The sequence below is a fragment of the Carcharodon carcharias genome, chromosome 7 (assembly GCF_017639515.1).
Source record: "Carcharodon carcharias isolate sCarCar2 chromosome 7, sCarCar2.pri, whole genome shotgun sequence".
NCBI lineage: Eukaryota > Metazoa > Chordata > Chondrichthyes > Lamniformes > Lamnidae > Carcharodon > Carcharodon carcharias.
The window spans coordinates 109,189,455-109,211,100 of record NC_054473.1 but is presented as its reverse complement, the minus strand read 5'-3'; the positions used below and the strand labels follow the sequence as shown (position 1 = coordinate 109,211,100).

Sequence of the window (21,646 nt, the reverse complement as noted above, 5' to 3'; positions counted from 1 at the left end):
TTAGGTTCTCTCTTGCTGGAGATGGTCATTGCCTGGCACATGTGTGGTGTGAATGTTACTTCATTGCAGACCAGAAATTGAAGCTGGGGCCTTCTCTTAGTGTGAATATGGAGAGTGTCAATGAGCTGTCAGGGAGCTGAGCAGGGACTGGCTTTCTATGCATACATTCTGATCTTTTTGATTTCTCTCCCATACCATAGGTGCAATCTGCAAAGACACCTGAAAATCCAGAAGAAAAGATTGAGACAGGACTGGCTCAATTCCTGGACTGGTGCACACAGTCTGGGTTGGTGCTCAGTTCAAAGGTGAGGGAGAGAATTGGGTTTCAGTTAGTCTGTGGAACAGACTCCATGAGGTGATGATGGAGGCAGTGAGTATTGTTTCATTTCGTTATCTTGGGATTATCCAGAATTTTGTTGCTGTGTTCTTACTCGCAGCAGGTGGTGTTTGCCAATCAGCTCCAGCGCCCGGGGCCCTAACTGCAGGACTTCATCCCCTTTCTGCATATGTCATTGGTACCAATATGAACCATGACCATTGGCTGTTCACCCCTGAGAATTTTTTGCAGCTGCTCAGTGACATCTTTGACCGGGGGGGGGGGTAACGCACCACTTTGAATTCACATCGACTGCTGCAGAAGTATGTGTATGTTTCCTTAACTATTTCATACCCTATCACTATTCTTATTTCCTTCCACTCCCTGCCCCATGCAGCGGAATCATCAATGGTGCCGTGGACTTGGCTCTGCCTGTACACCCCAGTGTAACCATTGCTCAAAAGCAAATACCGGTTAGAGATGCACTCAGGAAACTCTTCCCTGGTCTTCCTTGACTGCCTTGCAGTCATCCATTTCCTGTCTGCCCACACACGCTGGGATGTGCTATCTCCTTAGCTCTCAGCCTCACAGCTGCACCGCAGTGACTCCAGATCTTGAGCTCTTCCAGCTGATGACACTTGCTGCACGTACAGACATGCAGATGGAGTGGGCTATGGGGCTAGTGTTTGAGCAGCCTCAGCTCCTTCAGGTGTCCAACAGCTCCTTCAGATGTTCTTGCAAGCTGTGTGGACAAGAGGAGGGACTGCAGGGAGGATGAACAACTGACCACAACATAGTGGTGCAAGGAGCCATTCAAGTGGGGGAAGGAACTAGGAACGTAATAGTGGTAGGGAACAGTATAATTAGGGGGATAGATATTGTTCTCCGCAGTCGTAAATGTGAGTTCCAAAAGCTGTGTTGCCTGCCCGGTGCCAGGGTTAAGGATATCTCCTCAGGGCTGGAGAGGAACTTGGAGCAGGATGGGAGGGATCCAGTTGCCGTCATCCACGTTAGTACCAAAGACATTGATAGGACTAGAAAGGAGGTTCTGCTAAAAGAATTTGAACATTTAGGAGCTAAGTTTAAAAAGCAGAACCTCCAAGGTAATAATCTCGGGATTACTACCTGAACCACAGGCAAACTGGCATAAGATAAATAAGGTCAAGGAGTTAAATATGTGGCTCAAAGATTGGTGTGGGAGGAATGGGTTTCAGTTCATGGGGCACTGGCACAGTACTGGGGCAGAGGGGAGCTGTTCTGGTGGGATGGGACCAGTGTCCTGGCGAATCGAATAACTAGGGCTGTAGAGAGGGCCTTAAACTAAATAGAGGCGGGGGAGGGTTCTGGAGAGGGGATGCATAGGCTTACAAAGCAACAGGATATGGCAGCTTTGCAGGGCATCTATTTAGGTAATGATACCCAGAGTGTGACAGAAAGGGACAGAGTGTACAAACATTAAAAAAAGCAGTAAATAGGTCAAAGGGGGAGAAAATGGTAAAAACGCAAAATTAATGGCTTTTAAACACACGCAGTATTTGGAACAAAATAAATGAATTAGTGGCACAAATGGAGGTTAATAGGTATTACCTTACAGCCATTTTGGAGACGTGATTACAAGGAGATCTAAGCTGGGAACTAAATATTTAGAGGTATGTGACCTTTTGAAAGGACAGGCAGGAAGCTTTGTTAGTGTGGTATGGAATAAGTACGATAGCAAGAAATGATCTTGGATCAGAAGATGGTAGAATCCATATGGGTGGAGGTAATAAATAACAAGGGGAAGAAGACATTGGTGGGAGTAATCCAAAGGCCCCATAACAGTAGCTATACCGTAGGACAGAGAATAAATCGGGAGATAATGGAGGCATGTAAAAAAGCTAGTGTATTAATCATGGGTGACTTTAATCTTATGTAGATTAAATTAACAAAGGAAGCCACGAGCAAGAATTCATCGTGTATTTGGGACAGTTTCCTAGAACAATATGTTGTGGATCCAACCAGGGATCAGGCTATTTTGGATCTGGTAATGAGGCAGGTTTAATAAATGATCTCAGAGTAAAAGATCCCTTAGGAAACAGTGCCCGTAACATGGTAGAATTCATAGTGTATTTGGGACAGTTTCCTAGAATAATATGTTGTGGATCCAACCAGGGATCAGGCTATTTTGGATCCGGTAATGTGTAATGAGGCAGGTTTAATAAATGATCTCAGAGTAAAAGACCCCCTAGGAAACAGTGACCATAACATGGTAGAATTTGCATTCAGTTTGAGGGTGAGAAACTTGGGTTGGAAACAACTGTGCTAAACTTAAATAAAGGTAATTACAAAGAAATGAAGGCAGAGTTGACTGGAGTGGATTGGGAAAGGAGTTTAGCAGAAAAGACAGTTGTTGAACAATGGCAGACTTTAAAGAAAATTGTTCAAGACTCACAACAAAGATATATTCCAGTGAGGAGGAAGGATACTAGGAAAGGGGTAAACCCACCATGGTTAATCAAGGAAGTTAAGGATAGTATCAAATTGAAACAAAAAAAAAGTACAATGTGGCAAAGATTAGTGGTAAGCCAGAGGATTGGGAAAGTTTTTTAAAAAACCAACAAAAGATGACCAAAAAAAAAGAGGGTGAAAATAAACTTTGAGGGTAAACTAGCAAGTAATATAAAAATGGACAGTAAGAGCTTCTTTAAATATATTAAAAGGAAGAGGCAGGCCAAAGTCAATATAGACCCCTTAGAGAATGAGGCTGGGGAAATAATAATGGGGAACCAGGAAATGGCAGAGGAGTTAAATGAATACTTTGCATCAGTCTTCATGGTAGAAGACACTAATAGTATTTCAAAAATACTAACTAATCAAGGGGCAGAAGGGGGGTGGGGGAGGAAATAAATACAAAACACCACAGAAAAAGTACTAGGGAAACTAATGGGGCTAAAGGCTGGTAAGTCTCCTGGACCTGATGTGTTGCATCCTAGGATATTAAAGGAAGTAGCTACACAGATAGTGGATGCACTGGTAGTAATCTTCCAAGAATCCTTAGATTCTGGAAAAGTCCCAGAGGATTGGAAAACTGCTAATGTAACACCCTTATTCAAAAAGGGAGGGAGACAAAAAAACATTGGTCATCGGGAAAATGTTAAGAGTAGTATAAAGGATGTAACAGCAGAGCATTTAGAAATGCATAATATAATCAAGCAGAGTCAGCATAGCTTCATGAAGGGGAAATCATGCCTGACAAATTTATTGGAATTCTTTGAGGAGGTAACAAACAGGATAGATAAAGGGAAACCGGTAGACCTAATATATTTGGATTTCCAAAAGGCAATCGATAAGGCTACTTAAAAAGATAAGAGCCCATTATGTTGGGGGTAGTATATTAGTATGGATATAGGATTGGCTAACTAACAGAAGACAGAGTTGGGATAAGGGGGGCATTTTCAGAATGGCAACCTGTAACAAGTGGAGTGCTGCAAGTTTCAGTGCTGGGGCCACAATTATTTATAATATATATTAGTGACTTGGATGAGGGAAGTGAATGTACTATCACCAAGTTTGCGGATGACACAAAAATAGGTGGGAAGGCAAGTGGTCAGGACGACACAAAGAGTCTACAGAGGGATATAGACAGATTAAGTGAGTGGGCAAAATCTTGACAAATGGAATATAATGAGGTTATGCACTTTGGCAGGAAGAATAGAGGTGCTGAATATTATTTAAATGGAATACCGCAGAAAGCTGCAGCACAGAGGGATTTGGGGGTCTTTGTGCATAAATCACAAGCTAGCATACAAGTTCAGCGGGTAATAGGGAAGGCAAATAGAATGTTGGCCTTTATTTCAAAGGGATTGGAGTGCAAAAATAGGGAAGTCTTGCTAAAACTATACAAGGCACTAGTTAGACTGCACCTAGAATACTGTGAACAGTTTTGGAAAGATATACTGGCATTGGAGGCAGTCCAGAGAAAGTTCACTGGGTTGATCCTGGGTATGGAGGGATTTTCTTACGAGGAGAGGTTGAGTAGGTTGGGCCTGTACTCATTGGAGTTTAGAAGAATGAAGGGCGACCTTATTGAAACATATAAGATTCTTAGGGGGCTTGACAGGGTAGATTCTCAGAGGCTGTTTCCCCTTCTGGGAGAGTCTAGGAGCAGAGAGCATAATCTCAGAGTAAGGGGTCACCCATTTAAGGCAGAGATAAGGAAGAATTTCTTTTGAGGGTAGTGAATCTGTGGAGCTCTCTACCACAGAGGGCTGTAGAGGCTGGATCATTAAGTATATTCAAGGTTGAGATAGACAGATTTTTAATCAGCAAGGGCTATGGGGGAAAAGGCAGGAAAGTGGAATTGAGGATTATCAGATCAGCAACAATCTCATTGAATGGTGGAGCAGACTCGATGGGCCGAATGGCCTATTTCTGCTCCTACGTCTTATGGTTTTAAGGTCCACCTGGTGCATCTCATTTCCCAGCACCAGATCCAGCAATACCCCCTTTTTAGTTGTGCCGAGAACTTACTGATCAAGGAAGTTCTCCTGAACATGTCAGAAATCCCCCCTCACAACTCCCCTCGCCACTTATCCTTTGCTCCACCATTATCCCAATAGATATTTGGATGATTGAAATCCCTAGCATCGCCACTTTATACTTCTTGCACATCTGTGATTTACATGCAGTTTTGTTCTTCTGTCTGTGTCACTATTTGGAGGCATACTGAAGTGTGATATTTTGAGGTGTGATCTTGTTCTTTTGCAACTCAAACCAAATGGATTCTGCCCTTGCCCCCTCAAAGACATCTCCTCTTTCCAACGCAACAATGTCTTTGCTAATCAGCTCCCCACCTCTCTATTTTCCTCTTCCCTATATTATCTGAACACTTTATAGCTATGAATATTAAGCGTCCAGTTCTCACTCTCTTTAAGCTACCTTTCCGTTATTGCACTCTCTCCCTTCCCCCTGCACAATACTCTGCACTCTCTCCCTTCCCCCTGCACAATACTCTGCATTCTCTCCCTTCCCCCTGCACAATACTCTGCACTCTCTCCCTTCCCCCTGCACTCTCTCCCTTCCCCCTGCACAATACTCTGCACTCTCTCCCTTCCCCCTGCACAATACTCTGCACTCTCCCCCTTCCCCCTGCACAATACTCTGCACTCTCCCCCTTCCCCCTGCACAATACTCTGCACTCTCCCCCTTCCCCCTGCACAATACTCTGCACTCTCTCCGTGATGTCCTTTACCCTGGTAGCAGGGTGGACTCTCAGTGACGGTTATCGAATTGCCTGTCTGTCTCCCCTTAACTATGGAATCTCCTGTAACGACTGCATTTGTAGTTTCCCCTGTGCAGTTCTTTGTCCATTGGTCCCATGGCCTGGACTGCACTCCTTCAAGGTGTCATCACTCCTAGCAATTGCCAATACTGAGTTTGGGAGTGGCACACACCCTGAAGACTTCTACACTTCCTGCCTCTTACTTTTTTTGGGTGGCAACTCAGCTACTATCCTGAACTCCCCTTGGCTTTGGAATGGCCACCTGGAAAGTAACAGGAAAAGCTCATCCTCCCTGATGCTCTACAGTGACTGCAGCTGCCCATCAAGCTTGGAAATGGAGTTTGCGCTGAAGCAGCTGGAGACACTTCCGATACACATGATGCTCCAAGACACATGAAGTGTCCTGAAGCTCCCACGTGGTGCAAGAATTGTCTCAACTATCCATCCATAATCTCATTAAAAACTTCATTCTCTCCTTTAGAATCTAGTTTGTACCTTGTTTATACTATTAAATTTAATTAACTCAAATGCCAGTTCTCATATATCATTGTCTCCTGCTCCCTCCCTTCAACTGTTTTTTTTTAAACAGAGCTCTTCCCTCACTCACCAAATTACCTGAGTTTAGTGCCCCGTAGAACTGGACTCTGTGCTTTAGCAAAACTGGAGTCAGTGGGAATCAGGGGGGAAACTCCCCACGGGTTGGAATCATACCTAGCACAAAGAAAGATGGTTGTGGGGTCTAACCATCTTCAGCTGCTTAATCAATGACCTTCCTTCCATCATAAGGTCAGAAGTGGGGATGTTCGCTGATGTATGCACAATGTTCACCATTCGTGATTCCTCTGATACTGAAGCAGTCCATGTCCAAATGCAGCAAGACCTGGACAATATCCAGGCTTGGGCTGACAAATGGCAAGTAACATTCACGACACACAAGTGCTAGGCAATGACCATCTTCAAGAAGAGAGATTCTAGCCTTCTTGACATTCAATGGCATTACCATCACTGAATCCCCCACTACTTATCCTGGGGATTACCATTGACCAGAAACTGAACTGGACTAGCCATATAAATACTGTGGCTACAAGAGCAGGTCAGAGGCTAGGAATCCTGTGGTGAAAAAAATTCCAGAGACATGAGTCGGCTCCTGCTGACAAGTACTTAGCAGTTCTATTAACTAACTGTGCAACTGCCGTGAGCAGGCAACTTGAGTCCAATTGACTAACACTGAAAAATATTAGGGTAAGTTAAAATTAAGTTCAGTGCTGATTGCAAAACTTAATTAAATTTTGGAAAGAGATCAGCCCTTGAAAGCCTTAAGGTACCCTCACTCCCCCACCAAATTCCTGAGTTTAGTACTCTGTGGATGCAATACTCCATAGAACTGGACTATGTGCTATATGAAGTGAGGAGTAGGCTCTACTTGAATGAAAGCAAAATACTGCGGATGCTGCAATTCTGAAATATAAACACAATGCTGGAAAAGCTCAGCAGGTCTGACAGCATCTGTGGATTGAGAAACAGAGTTAACGTTCCGAGTCTGTATGACTTCTTCAAAGCTAAAGAGAGGTAGAAATGCAATGGATTTTATACTGTCTGAGTATGGAGCGGGTGGAACAAAATAAAAGGTCAAGGATAGGTGGGAGCTCAGGAGAGATTGACAACGATGTCACGGACACAGGGCAAAGGGAGGGTTAACTGGAGTGTGAAAGACTATACAAAGTGCTGATAGTAGCATTAAGGTAAGATAGTAGGTGTTAATAGCAGAACAAGGATCAGCACTCTGTGAAAGCACAACATAGAAATGTGACAAGATGGCCCTGTGGGGGTTGGGGAGAAAGGGAAAAAATAAAAAAAGTTGATTAAAAAAAATTGGATTAAAAAAGCAGTAAGGAGGGAGCAGAGAGTTATGATCTGAAGTTGTTGAACTCAACGTTAAGTGCAGAAGGCTGTATAGAGCCTAATTGGAAGATGAGGTGCTGTACCTCCAGTTTGCGTTGGGTTTCACTGGAACATTGCAGCAGGCCAACGACAGTCATGTGGGCATGAGAGCAGGGTGCTGTGTTGAAATGGCAAGCAACAGGAAGGTCTGGGTCATGCTTGCGGTCTGAGTGACGGTGTTCCGCAAAGCGGTCACCCAGTCTGTGTTTAGTCTCATCAATGTAGAGGAGACCACATTGGGAGCAGCGAATACTGTGGACCAGATTGAAGGAGGTACAAGTGAAGTGTTGCTTCACCTGAAAGGAATGGTTGGAGCCTTTGTTGGGGAAGAGGTAAAGGGGCAGGTGTTGCTGCATCTGTGATTACATGGAAAGTTGCTGTGGGAGGAGGGGTGAGGAGTTGGGGGTGACTGAACACAACGCAAACTGGAGGAACAGCACCTTGTCTTCCAATTAGGCACTTTACAGCCTTCTGGACTTAACATCGAGTTCAACAACTTCAGACCACGAGCTCTCTCCTCCATCTTCACCTCTTTGTTAATGGAATTTTTAAATTTCTATTTACTTTTTAAATTTTTCTTTACATTTTTGTTTTTTTTTCCTTTTTCCCCAACCCCCACAGGGCCATCTTGTTGCTTGTTTCTATGTTGTACTTCCACTGAGCACTGACCCTTGTTCTGCTATTAATACTTTCTATCTTACCTTAATGCCACTATCAGCACCTCCTTTAGTCTTTTAACACTAGCATTAACACTCCCTTGGCCTTGTGTCCATGATATCTTTGACAAACTCTCCTAAGCTCCCACCTATCCCTATTTTGCTCCACTCCCTCTTTAACAATATAAAATCCATTGCATTTCTATCTTTTAGCTCTGAAGAAAAGTCATACGGACTCGACATTAACTCTGTTTCTCTCTACAGATACTGCCAGACCTGAGTTTTTCCAACATTTTCTGTTTTTATTATTAGTAGGATCTACTTGTTGTTTTCTAACTGTTATGTACGGCAGTGCTGCACAACAAACGGCAAAAGCTATTAATTTTCCTAATTGCATTTTTGTGTACCTGTGTGAATGTAGGAATTCTTACTTGATGGCTATTTAGTCCTAGCTAATTGTGGTTAATGAGACCCATCTGGGAATTGCACTCTCAGCAAACACAAAAAGCAGTAATTACAACCATGCCAGAAACTGAAAATTAAAATAACTTCACTATTCGAAAGTTGTGACTGAAAGTTTGTTTAATGGCAAAACATATGTTGAGGTGAGGCCTGGCCCAGCCATGGGACTGGACTGGAAACCAATTTGAGCAAGCCCAGTCAGGTATCAGCCTGAGGTATACTTGATTCTAAACTTTTAAATTGTTGACATTGAGCAGTGCCACTATTTATATATTGCTGTGAGCTCCCTGCTTCAAGGCTATACTGACGTTCCTGTACTCTGGAGCTGGCTGAGGTTTGGTGTTTGAGAGTATCACAGGGTAGGTTCCTTATTTCAGAAAAGACTTCGGTTGTTGCTTTCTTAGCAGTTGGGCTCCCAGACTTGAAACAGAGAATATTTTTCCTCCTTATTCCAATGTGCAGCTCTCCCCAAGTGGCTGATCAATGAAGGAGATTGTGGGCAGGCTACTTGACCTTGTGAGGCATCGCAGCCAAGCTTGGTCCTATCATCATTCAACATTTGAACTTAGAAAACTTGTTGATTCTCCTCTCCCTCTTGTTAGAACAACTTTTATCCTTTCACTTCAATCCAGACTCGAGATAGTCTGATCAAATGAATATAAACTAGCATACACTACTTATGACATAGGCACCTTTATACTCACAAGTAACAAACTCAGAGATTTGTAAACTAAGCCCTCTGGCCTGGTTCTGCAGTTAGTTTGTAAGATTAATGTGAGATTAGTAGGTAAGCATACTAATAATGCATAATGTTAGTGAATTTGGCAGCAGTCACATAGACAACTCCCCTTCCACATGCACATTATGGTTCACTCTGTTTACTGTTCTCCAGGCATTTTGCATGCTTGAGTGGTCAGGCTGTGCTTGTAGGTGGATGGTGGGCATTCTAATCCAAAAAGCCAGTTGGTGAAGGATGATACTGGAGCCAATCTTTACTTAGCCTTGCATTTATTTAGAGAATGAAACATTACAAGCATATGCCTCCTAACTCAATCTTACACAGTTTCAATAAGTGTCTCTTTATACGTGTTCAACTAACACCCTCCACCTGTGTACCATTAAATGCAAATGATTATTCAATTAACATGGGAAACATTTTCTCTTTTCGATATTTGCTCCACTCCAGCACCTGTTTGTCCTTGTATGATTACCATCTTTACAGATATGTTGTCCCCCTCACTCTCTCAACATTATACTCCTAGCTTTCTGCTCTCAGCAATCAAAACATCACCCCTTTAACTCTGTAATCAGTACTTGCTACCACTCTATTTTTACACCTTCATCTGCCCATATCTCTTAGAATCATAGAATCCTACAGCACTCTTTAAATATATATCCACTTGTCTGTGAAAAGTGATGATGGTATCTGATTCCACCATCCTTTCAGGTTGCACGATCCAGGTCATCATAACTCTGTGTAAAAAGTTCCCTTGTTTCCTCTCTAGTTCTTTTGCCAATTATTTTATATTTATCAGCTCTGCTTATTGACCCTAATTTTAATCCTTAGTGATTCCTGTCCGCAGCCCCATCATTTAAATAAAAGTGATCATTTGTAGTACATTTACTGCATGGTTTGCACTATATAGTTTTCGTTTCTTTGTTTCCCACCCAGGTTTATGTGAGCAAGGAGGGCACAGTGGCAGATTATGGTCTGGTGGCAAAAGATGAGATTGAAGAAGGAGAGCTGCTGTTTTCTGTTCCAAGATCAGCAGTGCTCAGCCAGCACACCACAGCAATCAGCAACCTCCTGAAGAAAGGTAAGCTGTCCAGAAACTGTGCTGGTGATCTGGCAGGGAGCAGGGTATATATACTGCCTGATGTGACCCACCCTGAAAGCTACAGGGGCTGCTGAAAGGCTCGAGACTTGGTCGAGCTGCCCCAGACTCTCCTCAGACCACCACCATCCCTAGGTGTGTCCTGTCCTGTTCCAGCAGCCCAACAGACCTAACAGATGGCATAGCGAATGCAGTCAGGAAGGAGTGGCAATGGGAGTCCTGAACATGGATTCTGGTACCCATGAAATCTCAAAGCATCAGGTCAAACATGGGCAACAAAGCCTTCTGCTGATTACCACCTCCTGTCCTCAGTGATGAATTAATCTCCTAACCAACAAAGTGGAAAATTGCCCAGATATGTCCTGTCTGCAGAAAGGACAAATCCAAGTTGGCACCCCATCAGCCTGCTCTTGATCATTGGTAAAATGATGGAAAGTGTGGTTGGTAGTGCTGTCACCAATAATTTACTCACTGACATTTAGTTTCGGATTCTGTCAGGGCCACTTAGTTCCTGACCTCATTACAGCCTTGGTCTGGTCTTGTACAAAAGACTTGAATTTGTGAGGTGACAGTAACTGCCCTTGACATCAAGGCAGCATTTCACTGAGTGTGGCATCAAAAAGCCCCAGCAAAATTGGAGTCAATGAGAATTGGGGAAAACTCCCCACTGGTTGGAATCATACCTAGCACAAAGGATGGTGGTTGTGGTTGTTGGAGATCAGTCATCCCAGCTCCAGGACGTCACTGTTGGAGTTTCTCAGGGTAGTGTCCTCGGCCCAACCACCTTCAGCTGCTTCATTAATGACCTTCCCTCCATCATAAGGTCAGAAGTGGGGATGTTCACTGATGATTGCACAATATTCAGCACCATTCGTGACTCCTCAAATATTGAAGCAGTCCATGTCCAAATGCAGCAAGACCTGGACAATATCCAAGCTTGGGCTGACAAGTGGCAAGTATCATTCATGCCACATAAGTAACAGGCAATGACCGTCTCCTCCAACAGGAGAGAATCTAATTGTTTTCTCCCTGACATTCTATGGCAGTACCATTGCTGAATCCCCCAATATTAGTATCTTGGTAGCTGCCAATGACCAGAAACTGAACTGGACTAGCCATATAAATACTGTGGCTACAAAAGCAGGTCAGATGCTAGGAATCCTGTGACAAGTAACTCACATCCTGACGCCCCAAAGACTGTGCATCATCCACAAGGCACAAGTCAGGAGTGTGATGGAATACTCTCCACTTGCCTAGATGAGTGCAGCTCTAACAGCACTCAGGAAGCTTGACACCGTCCAGGACAAAGCAGCCCACATGATTAGCAGCACTATAAACACTTACTTCCACTACTACCGACGCACAGTAGCAGCAGTGTGTACTATCTACAAGATGCACTGCTGGAATTCGTCAAGGATCTTTAGTCAGCAGCTTCCAAACCCATGATCTCTACCATCTAGAAGGACAAGGGCAGCAGATAGATGGGAACACCACCACCTGGAAGTTCCCCCTCCAAGTCACTCACCATCCTGACTTGGAAATATATCGCCGTTCCTTCACTGTCGCTGGGTCAAAATCCTGGAACTCCCCTTCCTAACAGCACTGTGGGTATAACCACACCACATGGACTGCAGCGGTTCAAGAAGGCAGCTCACTACCACGTTCTCAAGGGCAACTGGGGATGGGCAATAAATGCTGGTCAGGCTAACGACACCCACATCCCATGAAAAAATCAAAGAAAGGATATGGAACAATTGTCAAAAGTTAACTTTAGAAAAGGAAATTATTATGGACAAAAAAAGGAAACGGCAATGATCGGATGATCTATTTTACTGATGTTCATTGAGAATTCCCCTGCTTGTCTGTGAAATAGTGCCATGGGATCTTTTACATCCATCTGAAAGGACAGACATGGTCTTGGTTTTGCATGTCACCCCAAAGATGGATCGTTGACAACACAGCACGCTCTCAGTACTGTCAGCCGAGATTATGTGCTCAGGTCTTTGGAGTGTGACTTCTGTTCATAAACTTCTAAAGTAGAGGAGTCTCGGTCACTCGCTCAGTGAGTGGCGAGGGGGAGTCTCGGTCACTCGCTCAGTGAGTGGCGAGGGGGAGTCTCGGTCACTCGCTCAGTGAGTGGCGAGGGGGAGTCTCGGTCACTCGCTCAGTGAGTGGCGAGGGGGAATCTCGGTCACTCGCTCAGTGAGTGGCGAGGGGGAGTCTCGGTCACTCGCTCAGTGAGTGGCGAGGGGGAGTCTCGGTCACTCGCTCAGTGAGTGGCGAGGGGGAGTCTCGGTCACTCGCTCAGTGAGTGGCGAGGGGGAATCTCGGTCACTCGCTCAGTGAGTGGCGAGGGGGAGTCTCGGTCACTCGCTCAGTGAGTGGCGAGGGGGAGTCTCGGTCACTCGCTCAGTGAGTGGCGAGGGGGAGTCTCGGTCACTCGCTCAGTGAGTGGCGAGGGGGAGTCTCGGTCACTCGCTCAGTGAGTGGCGAGGGGGAGTCTCGGTCACTCGCTCAGTGAGTGGCGAGGGGGAGTCTCGGTCACTCGCTCAGTGAGTGGCGAGGGGGAGTCTCGGTCACTCGCTCAGTGAGTGGCGAGGGGGAGTCTCGGTCACTCGCTCAGTGAGTGGCGAGGGGGAGTCTCGGTCACTCGCTCAGTGAGTGGCGAGGGGGAGTCTCGGTCACTCGCTCAGTGAGTGGCGAGGGGGAGTCGCGGTCACTCGCTCAGTGAGTGGCGAGGGGGAGTCGCAGCTGGGGTGTATGCCTAAAAACTTAAAGGATGAGACAGGCATGATGTATATATGTGAAGGTGCATCTGGGCTTGCTGTGAATGCTTTATTTTCTGTTGGGTGTCTTGTTTTCAGAAGAGGCAGCATTGGAGAGCCCATCGGGGTGGGTCCCACTCCTACTTTCCATGATGTTCGAGATCACCAGCAGTGAGTCCCCTTGGAAATCCTACTTCTCACTCTGGCCTGACTTCAGCAGCCTGCACCACCCAATGTTTTGGTAAGGGTCTTATGTTAACCAGGGATGGATGGCAATGCAGAGACATTGAGGGGCTTAAATCAGTCACATTTCTTTCTCCTAAGTCTCAGATACTGTACTCAGCCCTTTAACCAGCTGAACTGAGCCAACAGGAGCAAAGTATTAAGGTCTTAAACAGATTCTTCAGCAAAAGCAACCTCAGAACTCAAACCTGGGCACTCGATCTCCCCTTGACCCTCTGTCTATCCCTCAGTGTGTCATCCCTGCTCAACCTAGCTAGCCCTCTGCTACCCACTGCATGGAACTGCAGCCTCCTCCTGGTCCTGATGTGATGATGATGTAGAAATGTACTGGATACCTGTACAACAAGAAGTAGCCTCTTTAATCCACAGCAGGAACATTCATCCCCAACAAGTAAACAGTGAGAGTGGTGGGGTACCAGACTTTAGGAGGTGAGGTTTGGGGGCGGGGTTGGTAGGTGGAGTTGATGGATTTATAACCAGATGAAGTTCAGGACGGCTGAAACGAGAATCCTCTTGTGTAAATATAAACCAGGTATCAGGATTGGACTCAATTCTCCAATATTTCAATGCCAACAGTCACTGGCTTGGTCAATTGGGCAGCTTCCATTGCAGATCTGCTCCTCAGTGAGTGTTGGCACCTTAACGGCGATGGAATGTGAGGGGAAATGGTTCAGGATGAGTAACTCTGGTTTTAATTTTTACGCAGGTCTGAGGAGGAGAGGAACCGCCTGTTGCTGGGCACAGGAGTAGCGCTGGCAGTCGAGAAAGATCTGCTCAACATCGAGGAGGAATATAACAGCATTGTACTACCCTTCATGATGTCTCACCCTGACACCTTTGACCCAAAAAAACACACCCTGGACCTTTACAAGAAGCTGGTGGCATTTATTATGGCTTACAGGTGAGTGTAAGTCCCCACCCAACATGGAGCCATCCTTCAGAACTTCAGAGGAAAAGCAACCAGGTTTCTGGCTGGGAAGGAAGTGCTTCTTGGACTCTGGTGTGATTGAATTGGTCTGTGATACCCTCTTGTTGAATAACCTTCCGGCACTTAGTGTGTGACTTTGTATATAAATAGTGGTCATTGGGATGAGATCATTCCACAGTCAACCCTCACTCCACACAATCAGTGCAGGGTTGTGAGGGAATTGGCCACTTGTCCCTATAACACACATTATAGACTGGATTGATGGTGGAGCCTATTTGAGGTAAGGTCTGTATAAACACCGCCTGATCCTAGAATATGTATCGTATTTCTCTGGAGAGACTTTCCTCCATGGGTGGGGTGGGGGGGCGGGAGGGGGGTGCAAGGGAAGAGTGCTGAGACTGAGGGGGTGCAGGAATGGCTTGCGCTGGAAAATCTCTGCACATGGCTACCTCTCACTGTGGGACTTGTTGATCAGGAGTGAGGAATATGTAGCCTGAGGTTGGATTTTATTCCTACAGTTTCCAAGAGCCCCACGAGGATGATGAAGACGATGACGATGAGGCCCCAAAGCCTCCCATGATGGTGCCAATGGCAGACATCCTGAATCATGTGGCCAATCACAACGCTCACCTGGAATTTGCACCAGTGAGTATTGGGAGTAGGGGGGAAGAACGCAATGTGGGGTAGGTGGAGGCAGTGAGTGGGGTTTTCAGAGTAGGAGAAGGGGATGGAGGGAGTGGCGAGTGGGGGGGGGGGGCGGTGAGGGGCTGGAGGGGGCAGTGATTGGGGGGGTGGAGGGTTCATTTTGGATGTCAATATATTTTTGTAATGATAGCAAGATATATTTACTGTGTTATTTCTACTCTTGCATTTACAGGAATGTTTGAAAATGCAGTCCATCAGAAAGATCAGTAAAGGTGAAGAGATATTTAACACATATGGTCAGCTTGCTAACTGGCAACTCCTGCACATGTATGGTTTCACTGAACCATATCCTAGCAACACACATGAGGCCATGGATATCCGAATGCAGATGATGTATGATGCTGCCTTGCAAGGTTGGTCTTGGAACAATGTAACCAGCCTGAGTGGGAGTTTGCAGCTTGGAGAGGAGATCTGACCAGAATATCCTTTGTGTTTTAAGCTGTGCGAACTGAGGAGGAGAGGAAGCTACTGATGGAAAAGTGGGAATTCCTGACTGAGTTGGAGATAGTTGGAGAAGAGGGGGATTTTGTGATTGGCCAGGCAGGAGTCCTAACAGAGGAGGAACTTTACAGTACACTGAAGGTGAGGATCAGCTCCAGCCAGGTCCAACATTTTGGTGTTCTGTGGCTGGCTGCTCAGTGTTATTATCATCCATTAAGTTGTTCCTCAGTATGGTGACAATGTGATTGATGTATTTCCCAATGAGTTTGATGCTTTCCCATTGTCACCTTGTAGGTAATATTAGTGGAGACCAAAGCTCAATTAAGGATCATGAGTTTTGATCATTTTTTATGTACTCTCACCAGTGGCAAAAGGGTTAGTAGCCACAGAGGCTCCACGCGGATAGAGAGAACCAGAGATGAAACAAGGAGAAACAATTTCACTGGGCAAGTTATCTGGAATGCACTGCCTAAAAGAGTGGTGTAAGCAGAATCAATACCTTTCAAAAAGGAATTGGATAACCTGAAGGGAAGAAAAATTGCTGGGAGTGGGGACTAAACGCTAGCTCTTTCAAAGAGAAGCACCAGATCCACAGGTCAAATGTGCCTCTACACTGGATCATTCTAGGATTCTGTGGTCTTGGGCTGTAGGAAGTGGCTCATTTTAATTGGGAAGGTGATCTCCTTTTGTAAATTCAGTTGATTTTGCAGCTTTGGGCACTTTGCTTTCAGTGAGAAGTGGCATTGGGTCTGCTGACTGAAATCTCAGCTGCTTGTTAGTGCAGCCTTAAGACTCATTGATGTTATCCTTTCTCATGAGCAGGTCCTTAGCATGTCACTGGAGGAATTTGAAGAATACAAGGCCAATGATGGGTGGGAGGAGGACGAGGAAGAGGATCTTTCTACTCTTGACAATGCTGTAATCCCCAAACTGAAGCCTGCTTGGAAGCAACTTCTGCGCAACACTGTGACAATGAGACTAAAATCCTACAGCTCAGGACTAAAAGAGGAGGAAGCCACCTTGGCTAATGAGGAGACCTACCGCCAGCTCAGTAAACGGGAACGCGACTCACTGCAGGTCCGATATGCGCAGAAGATGATTTTACATCGACTCCTGCAGCTCACTGAATAGTACCACCAGCACCTAAGGAATAAAATCCTGTGTTTATATTCTTTCTGTAATTGTTATTGTTTGACTGATCACCAGTTATGCCAGGACCCAGGGTTAAAGATCCTTTGATGGTTTTCAACCAGGTAAGATTCTTCAGCTGAAGGATTCAGTCACATGCTTCCTGTTTTCTCTATGCTGCACCTTCACCCATCCAGTGGCATAATGCTTAGTCCCAGGAGAAAAGAATCACAATTAAAAATGTTTAATCACTAAGGGTTTTTGGTAGCACTCCCATTCCTCAGTCTCCCACATGAAGTGGAAGCATGTTTCTGTTAATGTCACAAAACAAGCATTACTGTCAATCAATTCGGTTAGAGCTAAGGAACATAAAGGGTGCATTGCTGGGTGTAGTCTATAGACCACCAAATAGTGAGGACGTAGAAGAACAAATCTGCAGGGAAATTACAGAGAGATGCAGGCATTATAGAAATAATGGGAGACTAATTACCTGAACGTAGACCTGAACAGTGCTAGTGTGAAGGGCGGAGAGGGGCAAAGGTTGTGTTTAGAAGAATTTTCTACAGCAGTATGTGTCCAATCCAGCAAGAAAGATGCACTGTTGGACCTGGTTCTTGGAAATGAGGTGGGCCAAGTAGATCAAGTGCCAGTGGGGGAACATGTAGGAGACAGTGATCATATTATACATTTCAGGATGATGATAGAAAAGGATGATAGGCAATCCAGAGTAAGAATAATTAACTGGACGAGAGCTGACTTTGATGGGGCAAGAATGGAGCTGGGCCATATAGACTGGAATGAAAGATTGGCTGGAAAAACTGTAGCTGAACAATGGTCTACCTCCAAAAAAAAATACTGGTTTGGGCACAGTCAAGGTATATTCCATTGAAAGGGAAAGGTAGGACAAACAAATCCAGAGCTCCCTGGATGAAAAAGGAGATCGAAATTAAGATAAAGAAATAGTGTACTTATGACAGGTGTCAGGTAGAAAATACAATTGAGTTAATACAGAAGGTTCAGAGGGGAGGTAAAAAAAGAGCGAAGACGGATTAGGAGAAAAGACTGACAGCCAACGTAAAGGGGAATCCTGGAGTCTTCTAATAGACTTATAAATAGTAAAAGGGTGGTAAAAGGAGTGGGGCTGATTAGGGACCTCAAAGGGAATTTACGGTTGAGGTATTAATTGAATGCTTTGCATCTATTTTTACCAAGGCAGTAGATGGTAAAGACGAGGCCATGGTGAGAGACGAGGAAACTCTGTCACTAGAAAGGTTCAAAATCGACAAGGAAGAAGTGTTGAATAAGCTGTTGGTACTTAAAGTTGACAAGGTACCAGGACCAGATGAGATACATCCAAGAATATTGAAAGAAGTGAGAAGAAATTGCAGGGGCACTGGCCATAATCTCTGAGTCTTCCCTAGACTCAGGAACGATCCCAGAGGACTGGAGAATTGCAAACATGCTGCCCTTGTTCAAAAAAGGTTGTAAGGATAAGCCCAGCAATTACAGACCAGTCAGTTCAACTTCAGGGGTGGGCAAGATTCTAGAAACAGTTATTCAGGATAGAATTAGTAGTCACATGGAAAAATGAGAGTTAAGGAAAAGCCAGCATGGATTTCTAAAGGGGAAATTGTGTTTAACTAACTGGAGTTTTTTGAAGTGGTAACAGGAAAGATTGATAAGGGGTTGATGTGGTGTACATGGACTTTCAAAAGGGATTAGACACAGTGTCACACAACAGCCTTGTGAGAAATTAATGCTCATGGAATAAAAGGGACATTAGCAATGTGGATACAAAATTGGCTGAAAAATAGGAAGCAGCAAGTATTAGTCAATGGATATTTTTCGGGCTGGAGGAAGGTTTGTAGTGGAGTTCCCAGGGGTCAGTATTGGGACCCTTGCTTTTCCTGATATATATTCATGATCTAGCTCTTGGTGTGCAGGGGGCAATTTCAAAGTTTACTGATGATACGAAGCATGGGAGTGTTGTGAATTGCGAGGAGCTTGGTGTGGAACTTCAAGAGGGCATAGATAAGTTGGTAGAGTGGGCAGGTAAGTGGCAGATGAAGTTCAATCCAAAGAATTGTGAGGTGATGCATTTTGGTAGGAAGAACTTGACAGACAATATAAAATAGGGCTGAAATTTTGAAATTGCAGGAGCAGAAAGATGGAGAGAGCAGATTAAAAAGCTTTTCGTATCCTGGGCTTTATTAAAAGGGGCATAGAACTTATATAAGGCACTAGTTAGACCTCAGCTGGAATATTGTGTACAGTTCTGGGCATTATAGGAAGTATGTGAGCACATTGGAGAGTGCAGAAGAGATTTATAAGAATGATTCCAGGGCTGAGAAACTTAAGCTATGAGGATAGATTGGAGAGAAGCCAGCTAAGAAGATTTTATAGAGATGTTAAAAGTCATGAGGGGACTGGACAGAGTAGATAGAAGCTCCTGTTTGTAAAAGGATCAAGAAGGATAGGGCACAGATTTAAAGTGATTTGCAAAACAAGCAAATGTGATGTGAGAAAAACTTCCAAACAAATGGTTCGGGTCTGGAATGCATTGCCTGGAAGTGGTGGAGGTAGGTTCAATTGAGGCATTAGATGATTATTTGAATAGAAACAAAAGTGGAGAGCAATGGACTAGGTCATAATGCTCATTTGGAGAACCGGTACAGGCATAATGGGCCAAATGGCCACCTTCTGTGCCATTAAAATCCTGATTGTCTTTTTAATTCTTTGAATGCAACACATGAGAATTTGCTCATTGGCATCATGCAAGGGTTTGAAATGAAGGGTTTTGACAGACTCAACCTGGTTCCACACACTAACTGAGACATTGTCTTAACTACGGTTATGGGTGTTCAAACTGGTCATAAAACAGGTCTCAAGACTGCTCCACCATTCAATTAGACAATAACCGATTTGCAACTGAACTCCCATTTTCCTACCTTTGCTCATGTTCTCGCAATCACAGCCTTAGTTGGAAAAAGTATTTCTGATTACACCCCTGAACACCCTAGCAATGATTTTATTATGCATCCTATTTCTTGATTCCATAGCAGAGGAAATAGGCTAACTACGGAGAAACTATCAAATCCTTGTAACATTTTGAACACCAAAGCTGTCATCTAGTCAATGACTGTTCCCCATGCCATAAGCTTTTTCACTAGATTTCTTAATTATGTTGAAATTGCAATGAACTGATCTCGCAGGATCACACTTGTTAACATACAAGACATTTCAACATGCTCAACCTCCGATTTAACTCAAAATTGCTCAGTAATTTGAAGCATTCAGCTGATAAAGGCATTAAAACAGCTGAGCTCTAGCAGCTCAGGCGGCCAGGGCTTGATTTCAAATCTCTCCTGTTTGCAACATCAGAAAGGTGCTATAATTAGCCTCCAGGGCATGGGATTAGGATATCATACAGAAAATTATTGTCCTGATAGCAGGTTAACAGGAAAGCAAGAAACCAACCAACCAATCTCTGCACTTTCACCCAAACTTCACAGTGTTGCTACAGGGGTAAAGAAAACATACCTGGCCAATACAAAGGGAATCAAAGCAAGCTCCAGGAACCACAGCAGCTAAATACTGACTTATCCTCTTATCAATGGGCAAGTCACCTTTCAGTCAGGAACTTGCCAAGTTCTCATTTAAAAGGACTATAGCACATTGCAAGTGCAAACCTTCAGATGAGGGGAAAATGGTACCAAAAAACAAAGACTTACAATCTCAGAAATAACAACAAAAAGCTGCGGATGCTGGAAATCCAAAACAAAAACAGAATTACCTGGAGAAACTCAGCAGGTCTGGCAGCATTGGCAGAGAAGAAAAGAGTTGACGTTTCGAGTCCTCATGACCCTTCAACAGAACTAGGTGAATCCAAGGAGAGGGGTGAAATGTAATGTATGTTTCACCCCTCTCCTTGGATTCACCTAGTTCTGCTGAAGGGCCATGAAGACTCGAAACATCAACTCTTCTCCGCCAATGCTGCCAGACCTGCTGAGTCTTTACAGGTAATGGTTTTTGTCTTACAATCTCAGAAACCTGAGTGTGCACTAACTGCATCAGAAGCTGCTCCTGAGTTTTCTGCTCTACCAAGCTTGAGCCTTGCATGTGAGGAAAATCTACCCAAGTTCTCAATATACTTTCCAGATGGAGGTGGTTCACTTATATTCTGCATGCTCCAGTATGTACATCAATCCAGGTAAAAATCAGAAGTGAACTGAAGTACTGTCCACTGTGGAGATGGGTTTCTGCACTACTTTGTGACCAATTACCTTTGCTTGAGTGTTTTCCTTTGTTGGGAAGATTCAAGTTTGTACAATGGTGGAAACCCGCAACTCTGTCCAGCTGACCATTGATGCAGCAACTCTGCACCTGTTACTGATCGCTGCTGAATTAAGCCATTCCCACTGGCCAGAGCAGTATGATTACAGTACTTTGCTTGTCTCGAAGAAGAAAGGAATCTGCCAGAGTTCACTACCTTGATTACTTTCCAACAATCAATACTGTAAAATGAGCCTATTTGGTCAGGAGAGGATTGGGTTTAGCTGTGATGTCATTTACAGAAGTTTGCTGACATTCTTTAGATTCAGACATGAACACACACGTGGCTGGTACTGGGGGAACCTGTGGCCTTGTAAACTCAGTAAATTGAGGCGCATAAACAAAAATAAGTTTCAAGTACAGACCCAAGAGTTTTTTTTATTTTTCCAAGATCACAAATCCCATCATCTCCTTAGCCTAAGCATTAAGTTATCCTCAAAATGCGTGAGCTGGCCGTCCGCTGACATATAACAGTTTATTAACATTTCTTCCTTCAGTTCGTGCCCCATTCCCCTCTCAACAGTATGAATGGGAGAACAAACCTGCAGCCACTGCACCAACACCCCCCCCCCCCCCCCCCCACTTCAGGTTCCTGCTCCAGCAGAGTTCAACATCTAGATCCAATGTAGCCCAC

The 21,646-nt window shown here is 44.5% G+C and overlaps 1 protein-coding gene across 2 annotated transcripts in view; it reads left to right on the top strand.

The window, feature by feature from the left end:
- The window catches only part of setd6 (SET domain containing 6, protein lysine methyltransferase), a 55,839-nt gene extending 39,115 nt beyond the window's left edge, over nt 1–16,724 (top strand). The window contains exons 3-10 of one of the 2 annotated variants that reach the window (XM_041191765.1): nt 201–305; nt 10,308–10,452; nt 13,335–13,476; nt 14,185–14,379; nt 14,925–15,051; nt 15,275–15,464; nt 15,551–15,693; nt 16,375–16,724. In XM_041191765.1, coding sequence (XP_041047699.1) covers nt 201–305; nt 10,308–10,452; nt 13,335–13,476; nt 14,185–14,379; nt 14,925–15,051; nt 15,275–15,464; nt 15,551–15,693; nt 16,375–16,683 — 1,356 coding nt within the window. In that variant the 3' untranslated portion in view covers nt 16,684–16,724. The remainder of the gene's footprint in view (nt 1–200; nt 306–10,307; nt 10,453–13,334; nt 13,477–14,184; nt 14,380–14,924; nt 15,052–15,274; nt 15,465–15,550; nt 15,694–16,374) is intronic. The other variant, XM_041191766.1, reaches the window with a different exon arrangement.
- The last annotated feature ends 4,922 nt before the right edge of the window (nt 16,725–21,646 follow it).